We start from the raw sequence: 18,116 nt of genomic DNA, 5'->3' as shown, positions 1-18,116 counted from the left end.
ACTTTGCTCTGAAAAACGTCATATTGGCAACCAAGATCACCTACCTGACCCAGTCAGGACATCCCAATTTAGCCCACCCAGGTAATTTTTCAGTCCCATGAAGTCAGCCAAGCGAAAATATGGGACAGAGATTTGATTACAGTTATCTGGGTAATTCCATGATATATTGAAACTAAGTGATTTGTGATCACTTTCCCCAAGCTCATCATTAACCTCAAGATTATTAATAAGTGAATCTTTGTTGGCATGAACCAAGTCAAGCAGATTGTTTCCTCTAGTTGGTTCTGTCACACCCTGTTCTAAAGAGCAATCCTGAACTGTATCAAGAAAATCACTAGACTCAAGGTTTCTTGTCATATTTGTTTGCTTGTGTGTTGAAGAGCTTTCCAATATGTGAAGGTTGAAGGGCAGTGCCAATCTGACAGGTATTGGACTCTTGAACATCGCCAAAGAATTGAACATTTCTGCTACAATTCCTGCTCAGTTTCAAGGTACAGTGGACCCTCGACTAACGCTATTAATCCTTTCCTGAGAGCTCATCGTTAGTCAGAATAATCGTTAGTCAAGTTAATTTTCCCCATAAGAAATAATGGAAATCAAATTAATCCGTGCAAGACACCCAAAAGTATTGAAAAAAAAAAAAAATTTAACACGTGAAATATTAATTTTAATACACACAAACTGAAGAAGACATGCACAGTTACATGACACTTGCCTTTATTGAAGATCTGGTGATGATTGATAAGATGGGAAGAGGGGAGTGTATTGATGGTCTTAGTGTTTAGAAGGGGAATCCCCTTCCATTAGGACTTGAGGTGGCAAGTCCTTTTTTGGGGTTACTTCCCTTCTTCTTTTAATGCCACTAGGACCAGCTTGAGAGTCACTGGACCTCTGTCGCACAACATATCTGCCCAAAGAGGCCTGTACCTCCCGTTCCTTTATGACATTCCTAAAGTGTTTCACAACATTGTCAGTGTCACCATTAAACACTTATTCAGGTTTCAGTCCTTCACTGTCTATGTACTCCTTGAATTCCTGCACATATTTTTCAGCTGCTTTTTGGTCCAAACTGGCAGCCTCACCATGCCTTATCACACTATGTATGCCACTACGATTCTTAAATCTCTCAAACCAACCTTTGCTGGCCTTAAATTCACTCACATCACCACTAGTTGCTGGCATTTTTCTAATTAAATCCTCATGCTACTTCCTAGCCTTTTCACATATGATCGCTTGAGAGATGCTATCTCCTGCTATCTGTTTTTTTGTTTATCCATACCAATAACAGTCTCTCAACATCTTCTATCACTTGCGGTCTCAGTTTCGAAAACATAGTTGCACCTTTGGCAAGAACAGCTTCCTTGATTGCCGTTTTCTTGGTCACAATAGTAGCGATGGTTGATTGGGGTTTTGTGTACAGCCTGGCCAGCTCGGAGACATGCACTCCTCTTTCATACTTAGCAATGATCTCTTTCTTCATATCCATAGTAATTCTCACCCTTTTTGCTGTAGGGTTGGCACTAGAAGCTTTCTTGGGGCCCATGGTGACTTATTTTGCAGGTGCAATCACTAAAAAGGCTGTGATAATATGAAATGTTCCGATTGTATGCTTGGAAGCGACCGCAGTGGCTGGCTGGCTTGTAAACACTGGCCAGAAGTGAACGCGTCTCAGACGGAACGAATAGTGTTGGTCGAGTTTTTTAGCGCTAATCGAGGCAAAATTTTTGCGATAAAATGTATCGCTAGTCAGATTTATCGTTAATCGATGCCATCACTGGTCGAGGGTCCACTGTACGTACTTTGCCGTGAAACCAGTCAGTCATATCTATTTCTGTAGTATATCTTCCATTCTATCAACTGAGACCAAAAAAACGAGAATGCAACCATAAAAACCATACGAAAATATACTGCTAACGGGAGGCTAATGGCTGAGATGTGTGCTCCGTTATTTATTGTCCGATTTCTTTCATTTTTGGCGTATGTTAAGAAGCATTTTTCCATCATACATTGCCCAAGCTTCATTAAGATAGTCCAACAAACTACTGAGCTCCAATTCCCTAGAGCAAGAGCCCCTCACCAGCATCAAGGAACCTCCCTTGAGGCCCACTCACGTCTGGAAATTTCACTCGCGTCTAGAAGCAAAAAATCAACCGAACGACTGCTCGTATCTGGAAAATCTCGCACATGGATGCACTCGTAAGTAAAGGTTCCACTGTATTTACAAGGTGCTATTAAAAAATTCATATATTTGAACCTTCTGGCTCTTTCTATGTGAAATATAGCAGCTGAGTAGATCACAATGCAGCACACTTCTTTGTGAAGTAGAGTGGAGAGTTTCAGTGCAGTCAGTCAGTCATTCCATTGAGTTTCAACTGACATTTTTTGTTTTATTGTCAGCGTGTTGATTTTTTTTTTTTTTTCTAAATATAATTAAATTTTAGGAATGTATGTACAGTGGACCCCCGCATAGCGACTTTAATCCGTGCAAGAGGGCTGGTTGTTATGCGAAATGTTCGGTATGCGAATGAATTTTCCCCATAAGAAATAATGGAAATCAAATTAATCCGTGCAAGACACCCAAAATTATGAAAAAAAAATTTTTTTAACACATGAAATGTTAATTTTAATACACACAAACTGAAAAAGGCATGCACAATTACATGACACTTACTTTTATTGAAGATCTGGTGATGATTGATGGGATGGGAGGAGGGGAGAGAGAGTGTTAGTGTTTAGAAGGGGAATCCCCTTCCATTAAGACTTGAGGTGTCGAGTCCTTTTCTGGGGTTACTTCCCTTCTTCTTTTAATGCCACTAGGACCAGCTTCAGTCACTGGACTTCTTTCGCACAACATATCTGTCCATAGTGGCCTGTACCTCTCGTTCCTTTATGACTTCCCTAAAGTGTTTCACAACATTGTCAGTGTAATAATCACCAGCACGGCTTGCAATAGCTGTGTGAGGGTGATTTTCATCCATGAAGGTTTGCACTTCAAGCCACTTCGCACAGATTTCCTTAATCTTTGTAGTAGGCAATTTCTTCAATTTCTCTCTCCCCTCCTCAATCAGTTTCCTCAGGTCTGGCCTCTTGCTGTTGAAGTTGATCTATCAGCTCATCAGTGGTTAGTTCTTCATTGTCCTCCTCCACCAACTCTTCCACATCATCCCCACTAACCTCCAACCCCAAGGACTTTCCCAATGCCACAATGGATTCCTCAACTGGCATAATCCTCTCCGGGTTAGCCTCAAACCCTTCAAAATCCCTTTTGTCTACACATTCTGGCCACAGTTTCTTCCAAGCAGAGTTCAAGGTCTTCTTAGTCACTCCCTCCCAAGCCTTACCTATAAGGTTTACACAATTGAGGATATTAAAGTGCTCTCTCCAAAACTCTCTTAGTCAGTTGAGTTTCTGAGGTCACTACAAAGCACCTTTCAAACAGAGCTTTTGTGTACAGTTTTTTGAAGTTTGCAATAACCTGCTGGTCCATGGGCTGCAGGAGAGGAGTGGTATTAGGAGGCAAAAACTTCACCTTAATGAAGCTCATGTCCCCATAAAGTTGCTCTGCCACGTCTGTAGGATGACCAGGGGCATTGTCTAACACCAGGAGGCACTTAAGGTCTAATTTCTTTTCAGTTAGGTAATCTTTCACATTGGGGGCAAATGCATGGTGTAACCAGTCATAGAAAAAGTCCCTAGTGACCCATGCCTTACTGTTTGCCCTCCACAGCACACACAAATTCTCCTTGAGGACATTCTTTTGCCTGAACGGTCTGGGAGTTTGAGTGATACACTAATAAAGGCTTCACTTTGCAATCACCACTAGCATTGGAACACATCAACAAAGTAAGCCTGTCTTTCATGGGCTTATGTCCTGGGAGTGCCTTTTCCTCCTGAGTAATGTAGGTCCTGCTTGGCATTTTCTTCCAAAACAGGCCTGTTTCATCACAATTAAACACTTGTTCAGGTTTCAGTCCTTCACTGTCTATGTACTTCTTGAATTCCTGCACATATTTTTCAGCTGCTTTGTGGTCCGAACTGGCAGCCTCACCACACCTTATCACACTATGTATGCCACTACGCTTCTTAAATCTCTCAAACCAACCTTTGCTGGCCTTAAATTCACTCACATCATCACTAGTTGCAGGCATTTTTTTAATTAAATCCTCATGCAACTTCCTAGCCTTTTCGCTTATGATCGCTTGAGAGACGCTATCTCCTGCTACCTGTTTTTCATTTATCCACACCAATAAGTCTCTCTCAACATCTTCCATCACTTGCGCTCTCTGTTTCGAAAACACAGTTAAACCTTTGGCAAGAACAGCTTCCTTGATTGCCTTTGTTGCCCACAATAGTAGCGATGGTTGATTTGGGTTTCTTGTACAACCTGGCCAGGTCGGCAACACGCTCTCCACTTTCATACTTATCAATGATCTCTTTCTTCATCTCTATAGTAATTCTCACCCTTATTCCTGTAGGGTTGGCACTAGAAGCTTTCTTGGGGCCCATGGTCACTTATTTTCCAGATAAAGCACCGAAAACACTGTAATAATACGAAATATTCCGATTGTATGCTTGGATGTTACCGCGGAGGCTGGCTGGTAAACAATGCCACCGGCGGAACATGTGAGGCTGGCTGAGGGCGCACATTGGACGCGTCTCGGACGAAGAGCGGTGAGCGGGTTTTTGAGCGGTATGCGAGGCAAAATTTTTGCGAAAAAAGCGAGCGGTATGCGGATTGTACGGTATGCGATGCGTACGGTATGCGGGGGTCCACTGTATTAGCAAATGGCAGGTAATAAGCATAAGGCAGAATGTGAAAATAACTGGATGGAAGAGGAAAGTAAAAATGCGAGGATAGTGTGGTGAATAAGCATAAAAAGGCCAAACTGGCTAAGGAATATAATTCCTGAAAGGTTAAATTAGGGGTGTAAGGCAAGAATAACTAGCTAGTTAGGAAAGCCTTGATGCTCTTATGATTGTAGATGAATGGTTCAAAGAACCGACACGTTGTTAAATTAGACACATGTGCAACTCTTGGGTATCTTTATTGAGGAAACGTTTTGCCACACAGTGGCTTCATCAGTCCATACACAGGAGAAGCATGAAGAACAGGAGGAGAATGAGGTAATCAGTCCCTCAACCTTGAGTCCATCTATTGAAGATTGATGGACTGACCACATCGACTCAAGGCTGAGGGACTGATTACCTCATTCTCCTCCTGTTCTTCATGCTTCTCCTGTGTATGGACTGATGAAGCCACTGTGTGGCAAAACGTTTCCTCAATAAAGATACCGAAGAGTTGCACATGTGTCTAATTTAACATGCTCTTATGATGTAGAATTTTTCTCAGCTGAGATGTTGGAGGCAAATTAGGCATCAGAAAGCCAGATACTGGTAGAATTTTTTGCTATTGAAATATTTGGAAATCAGATATCAGAAAGCCAAATACTGTCACAAGGATCTGTACTTTTTCCCAGTGTACTGTAAATCTAGAAACTAATTACAACTACTTCAGTTGTTTCCCTTGAAACAGATTATTTTTTGCATGCTTCAGAGTGTTATGTTTGTGTATGTGTGATATTAAACTATTATAATATAATGATTTTTAAATTACTTGTTCAGGCAACATGAAGCTGAAAATGGTATTTTAAAGCAAGAGGTAAATGAGCTGAAGAACCAACTTGAAAAAATGTCTCTTAACTCAGAACCTTCCATTTTGCAATGTTCAGTTACTACAGAATTAAAAAAGGTAAGTCAGTTTTATAATTTCAGTAAAATAATTTCTCTGCATTTAATTGTTTGTTAGCTGTGAAGTATGTATTTAAGAATCTTAACTTGATTAAAAATTTTCAGGTAGTGCATATGTATACAGTTAGTTGAACAGAATTCTTCCTCCATAAGCCGTGTGTGTTGTAAGAGGCAACTAAACTGCCCAGAGCAAGGGGCTAGTAACCCGTTTTCCTGTATACATTACTAAAGTTAAGAAAAGCTTGCATTTTTCTTTTTAGGTCACCCCGCCTCAGCGGGATATGGCCTGTTTGTTGAAAAAAAAAAAGAGTAAGTATTAGCATACTGGTTAGACTATCAGAATTGAATATTTGTGCAGTGTACAATCTTCTCTCATTGATTTTTTCCTTGGCTGCGTTGAATTTGTAATTTTGTATTTGTACTTTCCTGTTTGCAGCTTCAAGATCAGATCTATGTTGTGATGTCCCACCTTCATTAGCATGTCCATCATATTTATTATAAATTTCCAATGGTTGTAGCACTTAACTGCCTCTTTCAGTTTATTCCATTCTTTCACTACTATTCTTAAAGAAAAACTTCCTGGTATCCCTTTGATTAGTATTTACATCTGTGGCCTCTGTTGAAGGTTACTGAAGATCTTCTTTTATATCCTTTTATAGTCTTACAGGTCATTATTTGTCTGCTTTTATTCTCCTGTTGTCCAGCTTGGATATTTTTCATCATAAATTGTTTTATAAACTGGCATATTTTGTAGCTCATTGTAATTTTTTTTTCCACTGTCCAAATTTAATATTCTCCTAGCCTCATGTGCTTTATTGCACTTGCTCTTCAAGCTATGTATGGAGTCAGCCTCTACCACTTAAAGACCATTTACCCTCTCCACCACCCTGAGATGGAAGAAATACTTCCCGACAGCTCTGTGGCTCATCTATGTCTAACATCTAGCTGTGTCTCAGATCATGTTTCTCACCTCTTCAGCAGCCTGTTCCTCTGTACCCTACTAATTTTCCTGAGTACAGTGGACCCCCGCCTTACGAACGCATCGCGTTACGTTAAATCCGCCATGCGAAGCATTTGAACGCAAAAATTTTGCCTCGCCTCGTGATAAAAAACTCGCCTTGCATGATTCGTCCGGAACACGTCCCACGTGTGGCCTCAGTGCCTGTGTTTACAACCCAGCCAGTGAGGTCGCATCTACTCATACATTCGGTACATTTCACATTATCCCAGTGTTTTTAGTGCAAAATAAGTCACCATGGACCCCAAGAAAACTTCTAGTGCCATCCCTGTGGTTAAAAGGGCAAGAATTAGTATGGAATTGAAAGAAGAGATTAAGGAAATGTGTGCAAAGTGGGCTGAACTGCAAACTTTTATGGATGAAAATCACCCTGACTCAGCTACTGCAAGCCGTGTTGGCAACCTGTACAGTGACTATGTTATGGCCCATTTTAGGAAAGTCTTAAAGGAACAGGAGGTACAGAGCTCTATGGACAGATTTGTTGTGCGACAAAGGTCCAGTGACTCTCAAGCTGGTCCTAGTGGCATTAAAAGAAGGGAAGTAACCTCGGAAAAGGACTTGCTACCTCAAGTCCTAATGGAAGGGGATTCCCCTTCTAAACAATAACTTCCACACTCTCCCCTCCTATCCCATCAATCACCACCAGATCTTCAATAAAGGTAAGTGTCATGTATTCTATTCTTAGTAGAGTAGTAATTGCGCATGTGGTAAAAAAAAACAAGTTTTCATACTTTGGGGTGTCAGGAACGGATTAATTTGATTTCCATTATTTCTTATGGGGAAAATTAATTCGGCTAACGATAATTTCAGCTTACGATGAGCTCTCAGGGATGCATTAATATCGTAAGGCGGGGGTCCACTGTATTTTGTATGTTATATATTTGCTGGTATGCCTATCCTCCAATGTCATTAAATTAAGTTATATTGGCCTCTCCTCATAACTTAAGCCTCTTAACTGAGCATTGTTGGTGTCGCCCCAGTTACTCGCATTTGTGTTCTTGGACCCTCGTGGAAAGATTCCTAGTTTCTCCTATGTAGATTTGTTACATCCCCCTGCATATTATAGTTTATACTCTTGCTTCACTGCTGGGGATATCATAAGGATCATTCTTCATGGTGAGGTCTCTGAAGATGACTATAGCAGGTATGCAAATGTTGCTTCTTGAACAGCAATGATCTACAAATCCAGTAGACATAGGTACCACTCTACCTAAGCATCCTTATTTGCTACTCCAAACACTATAGAAGAAAGGGGTGGAAAATACATCTCGGATTTTCTTGCACATTTTATGATAATCCACGCTGAATCCCTGGTACCTTGTGAAACTGCAAATAGATGACCTGGCCTTCTTTGTTGGCATACTTTCTCTGCTGTACATACTGTTTATTCTTTGTATCATTTGGAGTGACCAAGGTCCTAGGACCAAAATAGACCCAATAAAGATGTCATAAGTGTCCTTGCATCCTTACTGATTTCAGTTTTATTATATAAAATTACTTAGTGTTGTAATATGGATTTTATTTTATGTTTTAGGATATTTTAAAGGATACAAGCATATCAGATGTGGACATTACAACTTCAACATTAGAAAAGAGAGGAAGGAAGCCACCTAAACTACTTGTGAGTTGGTGAAAAAAATCTTAATACAGTATTGTCTTGTTTGTACTCTAATAGTTTATGCAGTTTTCAGTGTTTGTAGTATCAAATCCATTTGGACTTGAATCCTGGAGGTGGGAAATACAATGCCTACACTTTAAAGTCCCTCCTTTGTCTATTAGTCATTCTTCCTTTTATGTTATATTTGAATGTATTTGATGTGTTAGAAAAGTCTGCATCTATTAGACTATAATTAAGACTATTGTTAGGATTTAACTGCATTAGCCAATTAATTTCTTCCTGTGAAGCTTTCACCTCTTGCATGGCTTGGTGAACCATAATTCATAGTGAAGTAAAGCAGCTTAATTTTTAAATAAGTAGTTTATCAGTGTATAGCTCACAACCAAAAGTGTCTGGTCTTCATTACAGAGCATAGCAAGATTTAAGGGCAAATTTTCTTACATCCCCTGCTCCTTCACTTAATAGTAAATAGGTACCTGTGTGCTCACTGATTGTGGGTTCCATCTTGGAGTAATACAGTATACTATAGCTAGGACCAGGCTTTTAAATGAGCTGAAGTAGGATAAGAGATCTTAGTCTTTAACCCCTAAATGGTCCAAACGTATATATGTCCTTACGTGTAGCGCCCCAAACGTATATATACGTTTTAATTTTCCTGCCTCCAAATTTGGCACAATTGCCCTGAGATGCCTGGTCAGCATAGAATGGGTCTTAACACTAGATGTGCACCATATTAAAAAATCTGGGACCACTTAGTACCATGTGGGAGCACCAGCTTGAGCAAAGTGTGGCAAACACCAAGGATTCACTGATGTAATGTCATATTAACACTCCTCTTTTAAGAGGTAAGTGATGTTAACCCCAAGTTTAGGGTCTGTATCTCTGTCTGGGTCTGTCTGTCTCTCTCTCTCTCTCTCACAGGTACACATAAATACAAGTATACATAGTGTAAATTCCTTAGGATAACCAAAAAAATCCAGACAAAGTGCTATACTCTGCTTGAAAATGAGTAAACGTGATGATGCAGTCTTGTGGCTCTCTGAGACAGAGCTAGATGGATAGACAGGGAGCTTGACACACAGACGTGTTTGTGTACCAGCGAAAACAAAGCGAGGGCCAATGCTCATCAAATGCCACCTCTAATCTTTTCTTATCAAGTGTTATCACTGCACCCTAGCGTATGCTCATCAAACGTCAGCTCTTATCAAATGTTATCTCATCTTATGTCACTGTCAGGGGTGGACTTTGTTTTATATGCTTTGAGGGAACTTCTTATTACCTGTTATGATTATTACATATTCTCCTCCTCCTCCTCCCTCTCCTCCTCCTCCCTCCTCCTCCCTCTCCTCCCTCCTCCTCCCTCCTCCTCCCTCTCCTCCCTCCTCCTCCCTCCTCCTCCCTCTCCTCCCTCCTCCTCCCTCCTCCTCCCTCCTCCCTCCTCCTCCCTCCTCCTCCCTCCTCCTCCCTCCTCCTCCCTCCTCCTCCCTCCTCCTCCCTCCTCCTCCCTCCTCCTCCCTCCTCCTCCCTCCTCCTCCTCCCTCCTCCTCCCTCCTCCTCCTCCCTCTTTCTCCTCCTCCCTCTTTCTCCTCCTCCCTCTTTCTCCTCCTCCCTCTTCCTCCTCCTCCCTCTCCCTCTTCCTCCTCCTCCCTCTTCCTCCTCCTCCCTCTTCCTCCTCCCTCTTCCTCCTCCTCCCTCTTCCTCCTCCTCCCTCTTCCTCCTCCTCCCTCTTCCTCCTCCTCCCTCTTCCTCCTCCTCCCTCCTCCTCCTCCTCCCTCTTTCTCCTCCCTCTTTCTCCTCCTCCCTCTTTCTCCTCCTCCCTCTTTCTCCTCCTCCCTCTATCTCCTCCTCCCTCTTTCTCCTCCTCCCTCTTTCTCCTCCTCCCTCTTTCTCCTCCTCCCTCTTCCTCCTCCTCCCTCCTCCTCCTCCCTCCTCCCTCTTTCCTCCCTCCTCCTCCTCCCTCCTCCCTCTTCCTCCTCCCTCTTCCTCCTCCCTCTTCCTCCTCCCTCTTCCTCCTCCCTCTTCCTCCTCCCTCTTCCTCCTCCCTCTTCCTCCTCCCTCTTCCTCCTCCCTCTTCCTCCTCCCTCTTCCTCCTCCCTCTTCCTCCTCCCTCTTCCTCCTCCCTCTTCCCTCCTCCTCCTCCCTCCTCCTCCTTCCTCCTCCTCCTTCCTCCTCCCTCCTCCTCCTCCCTCCTCCTCCTCCTAATCCTCCTCATTATTATTATATACTTCCTCATATCCAAAACATTGCTGGGACATACAGGAAGGCCCCACTTATACGGCTGGTTAGGTTCCAGGCTACCGCCGTAAAGTGGAACACCCTTTTTTTCCACTTACAAATGCATACAAACACTAGATAACAAGTTTACACTAACATATATTAAGTTAGCAATAGAACCAGGCATCAAAAAACAATAAAAAAGTACAATACACGCATAGTGCACTCATTACTTACCTTAAAATATTTATAGTCTTAATCTAGGGTGAGACAAGTAGTATTTATTGTAAGAAATCAAGTGTGGTATGTATGGTAGTCAGCCGGGCTACCATACCAGGCCAACCCACCCACACATATATTATATGATATTTAAGCATCCCAGAGCGATAAAATGTATATACAGTTCACTCATTACTTACCTTAAAATATAGGGTGAGATGAGTAGTATTTATTGTAAAAAATCAAGTGTGGTATGACTTAAGAAATCGGGCTGGAGTTTTGAGACTATGACCGCGGGTTCAATCCCGGCCGGGGGTATGGTTCAAGTGTGGTATGTATGGTAGTCAGGCTACCATACCAGAGAGAAAGAATGAGTGCATGAGAGAGGATAGGCGCAGAGTTATGTAAACAAACCAGGCGAAGGTAAGTTTTGTAAACAAAGAAAGTGTACACGTCTGGTTTGTGTACAAGTTACATTGTGTACAGGTTGTCTCTACATTGATACGGTAGAATAAATAAAGAACACTCCCATTCTCATGTAACATCATTTTGAGAAGAAATGATGCTCTGAGTGAAGGCAATGCAAATAAGTCACTCTGACTTTTTTGGGTTATCCTAGGTTCTCTACACATATGTTGTTATATATGATAATCTATGTAACTGTATTTGTGTATACCTGAATAAACTTACTTACATACATACGAAAGGAATAATTTTCTATAGTTACCCCCCAGTAACACATTTTCTCTTATGTTAGATTAGAGAAAATGTTATTCTTGGCATCACTTGTACAAGTTATCTGGCTACCACATCTCATATTTATGTTTATTTATTCTATTGTAGGGTGTATTTATCATCTTTTTATGTTATGTATCGTGTTTATTATATAATTTTGAAAAAAATATCATGGATGGATTAATGAAAATGTGTATATTAACGTAATATACAACATTTAATAAGACTCGGTGATTATTATTATTAGCATTTCTAATATGGCGTCACTTGTGCAAGTCGTCTGCTACCACATCTCGTATTTATGTTTATTTATTCTATTGTGGGGTGTATTTATCATCTTTTTATGTTATGTATCGTGTTTATTATATAATTTTGAAAAAATATCATAGATGGATTAATGAAAATGTGTATTTAACGTAATATACGACATTTAAATGAGACTATGATTATTATTATCATTACTAATATGACGTCTGGAGACATGAGACACACTCACTGATTTTAATGTGTACCTGCATGCCAGCACAGTATGTAAGTTTATTTAAGTACAGGTATACATAAGTATAATTATCAGAGTATATATAAAATATGAAATAACTTTTAAAAACATTTGAAATTTTGGAGTTTCCAGACAAAATGGAGAGACTTAGTGCTTACTGAGCTCACGAAGAATGTAAACAAACAAGGTGGGGCACGGTGACCGTATTAGAAAGTCAGGTGGGGGGAGCCGTATAGCGAGTTTTGGTCATAATTTGAAATGACCGTATTAGCGGAACGCCGTAAAGTGAAACGCCGTAAAGCGGGGCCTTCCTGTATAAATACTTTGTGTATATTCCAAGGTAATAGTAAATGGCCAAGGCAGGTGTAAATGTCCACCTGTCAGTGTTTCTGTGATAATTTCAGTACCTAATACTAGTGTCAGAACAAAGAATGGTTAGGAAATGACAAGAACTAATATAAATTGTAATTATCAGAAGATAAAAATTTTATAAAATGATAAGAAAAATAGGAACAAAGGTATATCGGCAACACTTCTGCAAGTGGCAGGACTCGATGTTGCCATCACACGAGCATCCAGTGCCAACTTCTCGGTCTCCTATCTCTGTAAGTATGGACCCTAATTTTTTTATTCTAAAACTCTTAAAAAATGTGTTTATATATATATATATATATATATATATATATATTCTTTCTTTCTTTCAACGTACCAGCCGTATCCCACTGAGGTGGGGTGGCCCAAAAGAAAAAACTGAAGTTTCTCCTTTTAAATTTAGTAATATATACAGGAGAAGGGGTTACTAGCCCCTTGCTCCCAGCATTTTAGTCGCCTCTTACGACACGCATGGCTTTCAGAGGAAGAATTCTGTTCCACTTCCCCATGGAGAATATATATATATATATATATATATATTTTTTTTACTACTACTACTACTACTACTACTACTACTACTACTACTACTACTACTACTACTACTACTACTACTACTACTACTACTACTACTGCTATGCTACTGCTACACTGCTGCTACTGCACTGCTACTACTGCTGCTATGCTACTGCTGCTATACTGCTGCTGCTGCTGTACTGCCTACTACTAGTACTATACTACTACTAGTACTATACTACTACTACTACTATACTACTACTACTACTATACTACTACTACTACAACAAGTCGGTCGTCTCCCACCGAGGCAGGGTGACCCAAAAAAAAGAAAGAAAATCCCCAAAAAGAAAATACTTTCATCATCATTCAACACTTTCACCACACTCACACATTATCACTGCTTTTGCAGAGGTGCTCAGAATACAACAGTTTAGAAGCATATACGTATAAAGATACACAACATATCCCTCCAAACTGCCAATATCCCAAACCCCTCCTTTAAAGTGCAGGCATTGTACTTCCCATTTCCAGGACTCAAGTCCGACTATAAGAAAATAACCGGTTTCCCTGAATCCCTTCACTAAATATTACCCTGCTCACACTCCAACAGATCGTCATGTCCCAAGTATCATTCGTCTCCATTCACTCCTATCTAACACGCTCATGCACGCTTGCTGGAAGTCCAAGCCCCTCGCCCACAAAACCTCCTTTACCCCCTCTTTCCAACCCTTTCGAGGACGACCCCTACCCCTCTTTCCTTCCCCTATAGATTTATATGCTTTCCATGTCATTCTACTTTGATCCATTCTCTCTAAATGACCAAACCACCTCAACAACCCCTCTTCTGCCCTCTGACTAATGCTTTTATTAACTCCACACCTTCTCCTAATTTCCACACTTCGGATTTTCTGCATAATATTTACACCACACATTGCCCTTAGACAGGACATCTCCACTGCCTCCAACCGTCTCCTCGCTGCTGCATTTACCACCCAAGCTTCACATCCATATAAGAGTGTTGGCACTACTATACTTTCATACATTCCCTTCTTTGCCTCCATAGATAACGTTTTTTGACTCCACATATACCTCAACGCACCACTCACCTTTTTTCCCTCATCAATTCTATGATTAACCTCATCCTTCATAAATCCATCCGCCGACACGTCAACTCCCAAGTATCTGAAAACATTCACTTCTTCCATACTCCTCCTCCCCAATTTGATATCCATTTTTTCTTTATCTAAATCATTTGATACCCTCATCACCTTACTCTTTTCTATGTTCACTTTCAACTTTCTACCTTTACACACATTCTCAAACTCATCCACTAACCTTTGCAATTTTTCTTTAGAATCTCCCATAAGCACAGTATCATCAGCAAAAAGTAACTGTGTCAATTCCCATTTTGAATGTGATTCCCCATAATTTAATCCCACCCCTCTCCCGAACACCCTAGTATTTACTTCCTTTGCAACCCCATCTATAAATATATTAAACAACCATGGTGACATTACACATCCTTGTCTAAGACCTACTTTTACCGGGAAGTAGTCTCCCTCTCTTCTACACACCCTAACCTGAGCCTCACTATCCTCATAAAAACTCTTTACAGCATTTAATAACTTACCACCTATTCCATATACTTGCAACATCTGCCACATTGCTCCTCTATCCACTCTATCATATGCCTTTTCTAAATCCATAAATGCAATACAAACTTCCCTACCTTTATCTAAATACTGTTCACATATATGCTTCAATGTAAACACTTGATCTACACATCCCCTACCCACTCTGAAACCTCCTTGCTCATCCGCAATCCTACATTCTGTCTTACCTCTAATTCTTTCAATTATAACCCTACCTTACACTTTTCCTGGTATACTCAGTAAGCTTATTCCTCTATAATTTTTACAGTCTCTTTTGTCTCCTTTCCCTTTATATAAAGGGACTATACATGCTCTCCGCCAATCCCTAGGTACCTTCCCCTCTTTCATACATTTATTAAACAAAAGTACCAACCACTCCAACACTATATCCCCCCCTGCTTTTAACATTTCTGTCATGATCCCATCAGCTCCAGCTGCTTTACCCCCTTTCATTTTACGTAATGCCTCACGTACCTCCCCCACACTTACATTCTGCTCTTCACTCCTAAAAGATGGTATACCTCCCTGACCAGTGCATGAAATTACTGCCTCTGTTTCTTCCTTAACATTTAAAAGTTCCTCAAAATATTCTCGCCATCTACCTAATACCTCCCTCTCCCCATCTACTAACTCCCCTACTCTGTTTTTAACTGACAAATCCATATTTTCCCTAGGCTTTCTTAACTTGTTTAACTCCAAAATTTTTTCTTATTTTCATTAAAATTTCTTGACAGTGCCTCTCCCACTCTTTCATCTGCTCTCCTTTTGCACTCTCTCACCACTCTCTTTACCTTTCTTTTACTCTCCATATACTCTGCTCTTCTTATAACACTTCTGCTTTGTAAAAACCTCTCATAAGCTACCTTTTTCTCTTTTATCACACCCTTTACTTCATCATTCCACCAATCACTCCTCTTTCCTCCTGCCCCCACCCTTCTATAACCACAAACTTCTGCCCCACATTCTAATACTGCATTTTTAAAACTATTCCAACCCTCTTCAACCCCCACCCCCCTACTCATCTTTGCACTAACCCACCTTTCTGCCAATAGTCGCTTATATCTCACCCGAACTTCCTCCTCCCTTAGTTTATACACTTTCACCTCCCTCTTACTTGTTGTTGCCACCTTCCTCTTTTCCCATCTACCTCTTACTCTAACTGTAGCTACAACTAAATAATGATCCGATATATCAGTTGCCCCTCTATAAACATGTACATCCTGGAGCCTACCCATCAACCTTTTATCCACCAATACATAATCTAATAAACTACTTTCATTACGTGCTACATTACTTATTACCAAATTTCTTTCTACACATAGCTCAATTAAAGGCTCCCCATTTACATTTACCCCTGGCACCCCAAATTTACCTACTACTCCCTCCATAACATTTTTACCCACTTTAGCATATATATATATATATATATATTTAATTTGTTCAGGGCGCTGCGCAAGAGAACGTATATATACGTTTGTACTATTTAAGGGTTAAAAATAAATGTGTAGGAAAAATAATGGGAGATGTAGTCTCAAGGCTTTTATTGTAAGATTTATCATTGCTTTGTGTTATTATAGAAGTACTGGTACTGTTCTTATAATTTTTTTTTTTTAAAGAATATTTTAAGGGATGCCAGCACTTCAGATATGGAGAACACTACCACAACATCTGAAAAAACTGGAAGGAAGTTGCGTAAGCCTGTTGCTGCTGCTCCTCAATGTGTAAGAATCTCAAGTTATTACAGTATTGTCTCTATTCAGTGCCCTTAATATTGTGTAGCTTTTACATTACTGTGGTAAAAAATCTAGTTAAGGGTGATGTGAAAAAATTTATGCAAAAATTCACAATTCATAGGCAGGTGTGGTCTCTTGCTTGAATGCGTAATGTGACTATTCATGTTATACAGCCTCTCGTCACTTAACGACAGAGTTCAGTTCCTAAGACCACTTTGGTAAATGAATTCATTGCTAAGTGAGGAGCATACTGGAATGGTATTGGTGTGACGACCATCTTTGATATTGTTTTAATATCACCTTTAAACCATTTATAACATTTCTGGTATATTTTTAATTGTTTATACAGTAGTGTACTGTATATTGTAATAAACAGAATAGAGAGAATCGTCTCTAATATACATTATTTACGTATGCATGCTGGTCAGAGAGCCCGTCGTAAGTACAAGTCGTCGCTAAGTGAGGAGAGGCTGTAGTTAAAATTAAATATTTTCATTGTTTCAAATGAGGTTTGTAATTTTGTATTTTGGGTTTCAGGTTACATAATTGAACAAACAGGTAAGAGGTGAGCTATAATTTGTGTACCTTTTGTGCTTACCATGTATTGATAAACACTTTATACACATTTGTGTGAGCACTGAACAAATATAAAATAGGTCTCCCTCAACTTTCACGGGCTTCGCACATTCGCAAATTCCCAGCCGCCAAGTCATATTTAAGTTTCTCGCCACCCGCGTGTCCCTACTACCCTCCCTCTGACCCCCACAATTGGCAGCCAGCCCACCTGCCACTGTGTATGGTGAGTGTTTTGTTTGTTCATTATTTGCTATTAACCCTTTCAGGGTTGGGCCCCATTCAGGGCAGGAGAAATATCGGAGCTGGAACAAATACATAGAGATCGTTTACGGCTCACATTGAGCCAGTAAAGCGCCTAAACTACTGGGAACGCCTGCAAGTCTTGAACATGTACTCATTGGAGCAGAGGAGAGAGAGGTACATGATAATATATACCTGGAAGGCACTCAAGGGCTTCGTCCCAAATCTGCACACTGCCATAACATACTGGAGTGAGAGATATGGGAGGAAATGTAAAATAAACCCAGTGAGGAGCAGGGGTGTGGTGGGGACAATAAGGGAACACTGTATCAACATCAGGAGTCCCAGACTTTTCAACATCTTACTAGAAGATATCAGAAACACTGCTGGAACAAGTGTTGAAGCCTCAAAGAGGAAACTAGACAAGTATCTTCTCCAGGTGCCAGATCAACCAGGCTGTGATGGATATGTGGGGCAGCGGGCCTCCAGCAGCAATAGCCTGGTTGACTAGACGAGCCTGGCCTGTGGCCGGGCTCAGAGAGTAGATATACTCTCAAAATTCTTCAAAGGTAAAAGTAGTACGGCTTACGCGCTAGGGTTGGTGCTGTATTAGTACGCATAAATTCTGGCGTCCTCAAATGTGAGAGAATGGGTCTCCATGGTCAGTGTACGCAGTATAAAAAAAATCGGGGACCCAGTGGTTCATCATGGGAAAGCCATTTTATTACACCTTGTTCGCCATGTCGAGTGGTAAGAAACTGCTCAGCTAATTGTTCCCAAGTGACAGTTCAAACACAGATGGAAGTGTCAGTGAAGATGAATTTCATGGTTTTGAGGAGTTTTTGACTGAAAGCAATGCCCAGGAAACCAACCTGAAGGAAGGAAGGTAGAAGAAAGGGAGGAAAGAAGGAAGAAATGAGAGGAAGGAAGGAAGAGATGAGAAGAATGAAGGAATGAAAGAGGGAAGAAAGGAAGG

At 40.7% G+C, this 18,116-nt stretch overlaps 1 protein-coding gene across 4 annotated transcripts in view; it reads left to right on the top strand.

Moving 5' to 3' along the window:
• Window positions 1-18,116, top strand: part of LOC128694842 (kinesin-like protein KIF20B) — a 276,960-nt gene that overhangs the window by 206,186 nt on the left and 52,658 nt on the right. For all 4 annotated transcript variants that reach the window (XM_070094293.1, XM_070094292.1, XM_053785169.2 and 1 more), the window contains exons 28-30: window positions 5,623-5,749; window positions 8,301-8,387; window positions 16,208-16,312. In XM_070094293.1, coding sequence (XP_069950394.1) covers window positions 5,623-5,749; window positions 8,301-8,387; window positions 16,208-16,312 — 319 coding nt within the window. The remainder of the gene's footprint in view (window positions 1-5,622; window positions 5,750-8,300; window positions 8,388-16,207; window positions 16,313-18,116) is intronic.

This window comes from Cherax quadricarinatus, chromosome 45 (genome assembly GCF_038502225.1).
Source record: "Cherax quadricarinatus isolate ZL_2023a chromosome 45, ASM3850222v1, whole genome shotgun sequence".
Lineage (NCBI taxonomy): Eukaryota > Metazoa > Arthropoda > Malacostraca > Decapoda > Parastacidae > Cherax > Cherax quadricarinatus.
Note: the sequence above shows the minus strand (reverse complement) of the source record. Positions and strands in the feature narration are given on the sequence as shown.